Source organism: Myotis brandtii, unplaced genomic scaffold (genome assembly GCF_000412655.1).
Source record: "Myotis brandtii unplaced genomic scaffold, ASM41265v1 scaffold2026, whole genome shotgun sequence".
Classification (NCBI taxonomy): domain Eukaryota; kingdom Metazoa; phylum Chordata; class Mammalia; order Chiroptera; family Vespertilionidae; genus Myotis; species Myotis brandtii.
In genome coordinates this window covers 21137-30721 of record NW_005357544.1, presented here as the reverse complement: position 1 = coordinate 30721, position 9585 = coordinate 21137, and the positions used below count along the sequence as shown (strand labels likewise).

Genomic DNA, 9585 nt, shown 5'->3' with positions numbered 1-9585 from the left:
CGAGCTTGGAAGTGTTGTATACTCTTGGATTTGTTGAAATGGTGTGAGGGGTATAGTTGTTAGTTCTTTGAATGTTTGGTAAAACTCTGTTTCGGTAAGCCATCTGGACCAGACCTTTTATTTGCTGGGAGTTGTTTTGTTTTGTTTTAATTACTGCTTCAATTTCGTTAGTAGTTATTGGTCTTTTCAGGTTTTCTGATTCTTCCTGAATGAGTTTTGGAAGGCTGTATTTTTCTAAGAATATGGGCTTTTTGTCCAGGTTGTCCTGTTTGTTGGAATAATGTCCGTCATAGTATTTTCTTACAGTCCCTTGTATTTCTGTGGGGTCAGTTTTTACGGCACCTCATTCTGTGTCTGTCAAGTCCACTTCCCAGTTCTTGCCATTCCCTGGGCATCTTTCCTGATTGTAAATGGTCTGCTCAGCTGCATGTAATTTGTTAATAACAAGTGGGTGCTGTTTGACTTAGTTGTATTTCCAGTTTGGCTCAGGACGAGATGCACAATACATCAGCCTATTCGGCCACCATTTATTTTATTTTTTTACCACTTTCTGATCCTTGCTGTTAAAACCAGCCAGAGTGACCTCCGTACAGCTCGCAAATGCACAGGGCAGGCTCCCATCTAGAGCCTGCCAACCCTTCCCAGACTTCCGCAGTGAAGACCCCCACTGACCAACGCTGGTTTCACCTCCCCCCATCGCTGCTGTCACCTCTCACAGGTATCCTGGTCCATTGTGTACTGTCCTCCACTAGATGCCAGTTCCCAAGGACAGGGGACTCTGTATTTGGGAAATCTGAAACAGTTGAGCTCAACAGTATCCAAAGCCACAGTCTTTATATGTGTTCCTTATGCCCACCCATGGCTGCTGAGCCTCCATCCAGCCTGATTCAAGTTCTCATCCCTACAGCCTTCCCTCAGCCCACCTGCTCAAGGAACCTGGACCATGAGCTGGCAGGAACACGTTCACAGGCACCCAAACTCTCTGCCCCCTCAACCGCATCCCCCAGCAGCACACTATTCCCCAGAATCCAGGAACTATGCCCTCATTTCAGGTCTTCCATGCACAGGCAAAACTTAGGGGTGGGAGCACACCAACCACAAATCATCCTCCAAATGTGGAATTATATTGAGACCGATCCTCTCCTTCTGGAAATGCTTGTATTACAGAATGTTCCCACCATTGAAAATAAACAAAACCATATCCTGGAGAATCCATGCTACCTCCAGGACAGCTGGGTGAGGGGGTAGGGTAGAGCTGTGCTGTATTTTTAATAAAGTGCAAAATAATCCCTAAAATGAAAAAAAAAGAGACGTAAACACCAGTGGGTCTCAGGGGTGTGAATAGGTTGGCGGGAGGCAGGATTTTCTAAAGGTGAACTGATTTCAGGGCCCATAGCATCAGGGGGCTTCTCCCAGATACAGAAGTAGGTTCATTTGCAGCAGGCCAGGTGCCTGGCGGGTGGGGAGGAGCAGGGAGACCTCTGGATGGAGACAGAAGAGCCCTGGCCAGTACATCTCAGGCAGACACAGAACCCAAATCCCTCCCAGGGCCTTGCCTCTCTGCCAAACACTGGGAAGGGCACAGTGAGCCCACCTGCAGTGGGAACATCCCAGGAAAAGGCAGGAAAGAGTGAGGAAAGGTGGGTTGTGCCGGCAGAGGCCCCATCTCAGGGCACCAGGGTGAATGTTTGGATTTTTTGGTAATCCTCACCTGAGGATATTTTTCCATTGATTTTCATACAGAGTGCAAGGGAAGGGGGAGAGGAAGAGAAAGATTGGGAGAGACATCAATGTGAGAGAGAAGGAAAAATTAGATGCCTCCTACAAAGCTCCATAGGGGCCAGGATCAAACCTGCAAATAAGAACCACAAAGTCACGCAGTCTTTATTTCAAGGCCGTGGGCAGCAATGCACTAAAAGCCAATATTGGTCAAAGAGTGATTTCCTGGCACTATGCTGTCCCTCCTAAAGCACAGAAACGTTGGGATCCACACAATATCTGTAAATTATATAACGTAGACCACAATAGTGCTTGAAAATCATCCCTGGGGGTGAATATAACCAAGAAAATTAAAGGTACTAAAGAAAAAATACCTTTACTAAAGATCACAAACCAGAAAATAGGACAGAAAGCGGTTTGCAGGTTGGTGAATCAGAATTTGAAACAATTCATCACAGCATAATGTGAGAACCACATGTCCCTGACAGAGGCCGCACTTCTTAGCTGAGGAAGGTGCCCTGTATGAACCCTGGGTCAGGTGCATTACCTCCTCGGAGATAAATGAAGATCCTGTCAGGAGCGGAGGGTTCCTAATGTTCTCAAGCACAAGTGACAACACAGAATACATTTCCCCTGAGCACGCAGTGGTTGGGACTGATACACACTCTTCAGGTGAGCCAGGTGGTAGAGGGGAAATCTCTTCAGCCACAAATCAATCGGGTAGAAGACCTGGGCATGTTACAAAGTGCAATGCACTTTTACTTGTCTCAGAAGTCCTGACCTGTGACTTGCCTTGTATACATACTCGCTGATCAGAACAGGCCTCCATATGGTTTAAGCTTCACCTGTACTGGAAACATGAGGAATCTAGAAGAGTGTATGTTCCATTAAAAGGGGTTTAAATTTAGGAAAATAGGTCGCAAAGAGTCTCCTTCAGTGTTGTTATTCTAAGTGAATAAAAGGAAACATTCCCTGCACATTTAACACTTCTCTCCAGTGTGAACTCTGAGGTGTCTAGTGAGCTGAGCCCTTGTACGAAAGGACATCCCACATTCAGTACACTCATGTGGCTTCTCTCCAGTGTGAACTCTGAGGTGTCTAGTGAGCTGAGCCCTTGTACGAAAGGACATCCCACATTCAGTACACTCATGTGGCTTCTCTCCAGTGTGAACTCTGAGGTGTCTAGTGAGCTGAGCCCTTGTACGAAAGGACATCCCACATTCAGTACACTCATGTGGCTTCTCTCCAGTGTGAACTCTGAGGTGTCTAGTGAGCTGAGCCCTTGTACGAAAGGACATCCCACATTCTCTGCACTTATATGGCTTTTCTCCTGTATGAACTTTGCTGTGTTGTCTGAGGTTAGACTTGTAATGGAAGGATTTCCCACAATGTCTGCACTCATATGGTTTCTCTCCTGTGTGAACGCTGAGGTGGTCAGTGAGGTGGGTCTTTTGACGAAAGGACTTCCCACATTCTCTACACTCATATGACTTCTCCCCACTGTGAACTCTGAGGTGTACAGTGAGCTGAGCCCTTGTACGAAAGGACATCCCACATTCTCTGCACTTATATGGCTTTTCTCCTGTGTGAACTCTGTTGTGTTGTTTGAGGTTAGCCTTGGAACGGAAGGATTTCCCACAATGTCTGCACTCATAGGGTTTCTGTCCAGTGTGAACTCTGAGGTGTTCAGTGAGGTGCCTCTTTTGACGAAAGGACATCCCACATTCTCTGCACTTATATGGCTTTTCTCCTGTGTGAACTCTGTTGTGTTGTTTGAGGTTAGCCTTGGAACGGAAGGATTTCCCACAATGTCTGCACTCATAGGGTTTCTGTCCAGTGTGAACTCTGAGGTGTTCAGTGAGGTGCCTCTTTTGACGAAAGGACATCCCACATTCTCTGCACTTATATGGCTTTTCTCCTGTGTGAACTCTGTTGTGTTGTTTGAGGTTAGCCTTGGAACGGAAGGATTTCCCACAATGTCTGCACTCATAGGGTTTCTGTCCAGTGTGAACTCTGAGGTGTTCAGTGAGGTGCCTCTTTTGACGAAAGGACATCCCACATTCTCTGCACTTATATGGCTTTTCTCCTGTGTGAACTCTGTTGTGTTGTTTGAGGTTAGCCTTGGAACGGAAGGATTTCCCACAATGTCTGCACTCATATGGTTTCTGTCCAGTGTGAACTCTGAGGTGTTCCATGAGGTGGGTCTTCTGACGAAAGGATATCCCACATTCACTGCACTTATATGGCTTTTCTCCTGTGTGAACTCTGTTGTGTTTTTTGAGGTTAGAGTTGTAACTGAAAGACTTCCCACAATGTCTGCACACATATGTCTTCTCTCCAGTGTGAACTCTCTGGTGTCTTATGAGTGCAGGTCTTTCTCTGAAGAACTTCCCACATTCATTACACTGATACTGCTTTTCTCCAGTATGAACTCCCATATGTCGAATGACATTAAAGTTTCGTCTAAACACTTTCCTATACCTGTTACACTCATAAATCAGTTCTCCAGAACACACACCCTGACACTGAACAACTTTCAGGTTGTGGCTGGCAGCGTTTTTACATTCATCCCACCGGTGATGACTTTTTCCACTGAGAAATTCCTGTGAAATCTCACTGCCACAGTGTAGCTCCTCAGTGTTGAGAGTGGCCTGGTGCTGGGGAAGCTGTGAGTTGGATTGCACGTCTTCCCCAACCTCCCTGCTGGTTGAAGGCACCGAAGGTAAGGAGAAGCTGCACCTGCTCACAAAAGAGGCCCCGTCCATAGCTTCTTTCCAGGGCCCCTCTCCACATTCATTCTTTTGTTGCTGGTGAGGGTTTACACCGAAACAGAATTCTCCAACACATGTGTCGCTACAGAAGGCTTTCTTCTCAAAGTACGCTGCATGTGACCCAGTCGGGTGCAAAATATGTTGTAACAGAGAGAAACACCGCTTACAGAGATGGTTCTTATGGGTGACTGGAGCTGTCTTAGAAGTCCTGACCTGTGACTTGCCTTGTATACATACTCGCTGATCAGAACAGGCCTCCTCATCTTCCATTTTATGCCAACAACCTGAAAAGTGAGAAATGGTGAGGAAATGAATGTTGAATGTGGTGGCAGGGGGAAGTCCCATTGCAAAAGTGTGTTGCACATCACACATTGGTGCCATGCAATTGTCTGAAAATAAGAGATAAGCAGGAAGGATTAATAAGAGGCTCTTGTGACTTTCTTGGCTAATGAAGATCACAAAACAGGGAGGCCTCACCAGAAATATGACACAAACATGGCAAGCACCACATGGATGAGAATATGGATCTCCAGCTCATCCTTCAACTAACAGCATTCTGCACATATTGTTTACCGGGGATGGGGGGTGGGGGGGAGCTGTGCAAGAAGTTGTTTAGGTCTTACTCCAAGTAAAATTCAATAAAGGAGTAGCTGGTTTCAAGGACTAATTAGCACATCTATGCACATATCACATGTACAAGTCAACGTTGCAGATTACTGCAGAGGCACCAATGCAGATGAACAGGTGATGAAGAAGTGAGTAGTCTGCACTGGGCCAGAGCTAAACAGCTTGCTATAGTATTCAGGGAAGAGAATATTACATACATTTGAATGAGGGCCTTACCAAAACAGCCCATGGTTTATGTAGGTAAAGACCATAATGTGGCACAAGAACGCGTACCAAGAGAAAGAGGGCAGAAGTAGAAGCCATGCATGTGGACACTGTCAGCCTCCCATGAAGAGAAAGTGCAAGCTGGGACCCATTAAACTCACTGCTAGGCTCTTGACTCCCTGACACTTCCTGTACTTTTTGAGGTTACGGGTGTTAGGGATGTTCCTGGAGTCCTTTACTCAGGGCTCCCCATCCAGCTCATCCCTGGCAGCCACAGCACATTTGACAGGACAGTGGGGGACAATAGCAGAGGCCATGTTCTGGCTGTGGGAGAGAGAAAGCTACGCCTGAGGTGTAAAGAAAGAGAGGTCATCACCTCAGGACACTGGGTGGGATAAGTGAAGGTCTTACCTACAGATGATACAAGGGCAAACACTTTCAGCATCACATCGTAGTACAGAAGTCTCTGAGCATCATCCAGGATCACCCACTCCTCTTCAGAGAAGGCAATGGCCACGTCCTCAAAGTTCACATCCTGTCATAATGGGGACAGTATAGCCCATGATCAGATTCACTCCTAAGATTATGTCTGTCATATTCCCCACCCATCTGCTCTTTGCACGCTTCACATCCGAGAAAATACCAGGCCTTCATCCCATGAAAGCCACTGTCTTCTTATTTTCCTGCTGATATTTTTCTTCCCACAACAATGAAGGCAGTTCAGCAGACAGAAGATACCTGAGCTCTGGACCTCCCATGTATGCCCCACTGTCTCTTATCCATAGAGTGGGTGTCAAAATATAGGTTAGTGAGGGATGTAGGCCATAAAGACAGTGTAATTTGATACTCTTCTTATCAGGATTTAGCATTGTAGTCCCTCCGATTGTTCCTCTAAGACACCAAAAACATGGCATTGCACTTCATCCGCTTGACCCCAATCCCAAGGTGCTGAGGCCATCACTTTTCACAATCTGCTGCTCATAGTTCTTTGAACAACACTTCTCTCACACAGCTTCTTTCCCAGACGCACAACTTCAAAGGTAGTGCAAATTTGTTGTGGCGTGGATATATTATTTCCTAATCACCTCTTTTCCAAAAATATAGGTCCCCACCTCCATAATCTATTTCTCTCTTACCCTTCACCCTTACCCATGCCAGTGGAGATTTACAAGCCTGAGTAACACTGATGAATGCTATCTCATTCCCATCAACCAGTGTGTCACTCCCAACAACAAAAAGCAGGTAGTTAGTTAAATGGCACCTAAGCTCTTAACCTAGAATGTAGCACTCACACACTCCTCTTTACAGGCAATTACCCTAAAATTCACCTTACTGTTCCATCCAAGCACCACCAGAAATGGACTCTTCCTTCATTCACTCTTATGTCAATGTCATGGTGCTGTGGCCATGAATTCACATTCCCTCTCCAAGTGCACATCACTCCATCTACCACACCTCTCTCAAACCTGCACTTCCACAGCTCCTGCCCCCATACTCATCTCCCGGCCTTTACTTATTACTCAGCATGTGTGGTCCAGAGGATGGTTGCCAAACTGAATCAGGATCAAGTACTGCCCAGTTTCTGATAGTCCACAGTCATAGTGGCAGCCTTGAGTGGTGCTATGTAGGCCTCTCTCCATGACTGTTTTTTTCCCCTTCAACCCCAACTATTAAGAACAACAATCAGATCTCAGATATCCATAGCCGACCTCCTGTTATGCTGCACTTGATGTCCCTTCACTAGTCACAGCCAACATCCCTCACGTAACCTTCACTCAAGTCCCAGCCCTGATGGCCCTCTGCACCATGCCCAGTGAGTCTCACTCAAGCCTCTAAGCCAGTGATGGCGAACCTATGACACGCATGTCTGAGGTGACACATGAACTCATTTTTTTGGTTGATTTTTCTTTGTTAAATGGCATTTAAATATATAAAATAAATATCAAAAATATAAATCTTTGTTTTACTATGGTTGCAAATATCAAAAAATTTCTATATGTGACACGGCACCAGAGTTAAGTTAGGGTTATTGGAAATGCTGACACGCCGAGCTCAAAAGGTTCACCATCACTGCTCTAAGCTAATCCACAAAACGAACTTCAACTCCCCACAGCCAGGCCACACTGAGGGGCACAACAACATCCTGGTGAGAGTTTAGAAAAGGTGTATGTACCAAACCTAGACTCTTGTTATTTGAATTACTCTTCGGCCTCCAATTAATCTCAGGTCCACTCATCTTTTGAAGGTATTTGCCACTGCAAAATGATTATTTTTCCACCACACTCTACATGACAACTTCTGTCTTTATGACAACCACCTCCCACAAACAGTGGCCACAGCATGAAAGCCAGTCCTGGTGCAGAATGTGAGGCTATTGCTAGGCCAGCAAGCATTCTACCCTCTGGCCTCGCCCATAGTGTGTAGCGGTTGCTGGGCGCCAGGGAGCCTCCTGCCAGCTGGGTGCTAAAGGAGTCGTGGCTATCCAGACATCTGATAAGAGGACTCCTAACAAGATATTGTCACTGTAACCCTTAAATATCTGGATCATTACTGTTACCTCTAAATTTCACAGGATATATAAAGAAATCTTCGCCCAGTCCAAGGAGCAGCAGCCACGCGCAGCCAGCACCCATCAAAGGAATAGCAGCTACGTGAGCAGTCCACCCCCGTCCAAGGAGCAACAGCCACACAAGTAGCCCGCCACCGTCTGAGGAGCAGTACCATGGGCAGCCTGCCCCCATCCGAGAAGCAGCAGCGTCTTGAGCAGCCCACCCCAGTCTGAGGAGCAGCAGCTGTGTGAGCAGCCCTCCCCCACCCGCCAGAGGAGCCACCACTGCTACGAACAGCACCCACTATAGGAGCCACTGCCAACTGAGAAGCAGCTGCTGCCGTGACGGCCCAATGGGCAACTGCAGCCCGAGGAGCCACTGCCACCCAAGGAACAGGCCCTGCACGGAGATCAAAAATGGGTACACAAAGAAACCCCCAAAGGAAAGAAAAGGAGGCATCACCAGATAAGCAGCTAAGTAGAACAGAGGCATGCAATATGTCAGAAAAAGAATTCAGAATAAGCGTCATACAGTTCATAAACAGGATGGATGAAAAAAATCAATAACTTATGTACGAATCAAGAAGAAATAAAGAATGACATAGCTGCAATAAAAAACACCATGTAATGTTTCAGCAGTAGAGTAGAAGTGGAGGACCGAATTAGTGAATTAGAAGACAGGGAAGCAAAACACAACCAAACTGAACTGAAATTGGAAAAAAAAATTAAAAGACAGGAGGAGAGCCTAAGGGAGCTATGGGACAACATGAAACGGTCAACATACAAATAATAGGGGTGCCAGAACAACAGGAAGAGGAACAATAGTTAGAAAACCCATTTGAAGAAATAATGTCAGAAAACTTCCCTGGCCCTGACCAGTTTGGCTCAATGGCTAGAGCTTCGGCCTGTGGACTGAAGAGTCCCAGATTCTATTCCGGTGAAGGGCATGTACCTTGTTTGCAGGCATATCTCCAGTGGGGAATGCACAGGAGGCATCTGATCGATTTTTCTAACTCTCTATCCCTCTCCCTTCCTGTCTGTAAAAAATCAATGAAATATATTTAGAAAAAAAAAAAGAAAACTTCCCTGATGTGGAAAAGAAAAAAGTCATGCAAGCACAGAGAGCCCCAAACAAGATGAACCCGAAAAGACCCACACCAAGACACATCATAATTACCATGGCAAATGATCAGGACAAAGAGAGAATCATAAAGGATGCAAGAGAGAAACAGAAAGTTACGTACAAGGGCTCTAAACCATTAGATTATCAAATGACTTCCCAACAGAAACACATCAGGCCAGAAAAGAATGGAAGGAAATTTACAAAGTGATACAAAGAAAGGGACTAAATCCAAGAATACTCTCTCCAGCAAGGCTATCATTGAAAATTGAAGGGGAACTAAGGATCTTCACATACAAAAAAAGCTAAGGAAGTTTATCACTACCAAGCCAGCAATGCAAGAAATGCTAAAGGGAATGGTGTAAAAAGAAGAAATAACAAGGGAAGAAGGAACACAGGCACAAAAAATAAAAATGGCTACAAATAACTATCAATAACTTTAAACATAAACGAACTAAATGATCCAATCAAAAGACATCAAGCAGCTGAATGGATAAAAAAAAACATGACCTATATATATGCTGTCTACATGAGACACACCTCAGAACAAGGGATTCACACAGACTGAAAGTGAAGGGATGGAAAAATATCTTTCA

General features: G+C 45.6%; 1 protein-coding gene across 1 annotated transcript in view; it reads right to left on the bottom strand.

Annotated features, from left to right (window-relative positions):
- Positions 1–1863: 1863 nt before the first annotated feature.
- LOC102261761 (zinc finger protein 260) overlaps positions 1864–9585 on the bottom strand; it is a gene marked incomplete at its 5' end in the record, with an annotated part of 14124 nt that continues 6402 nt past the window's right edge. Inside the window, 2 exons of the mRNA XM_005865287.2 lie at positions 1864–4774; positions 5733–5856. Of these exons, the coding sequence (XP_005865349.2) occupies positions 2700–4774; positions 5733–5856 (2199 nt within the window). The remainder of the gene's footprint in view (positions 4775–5732; positions 5857–9585) is intronic.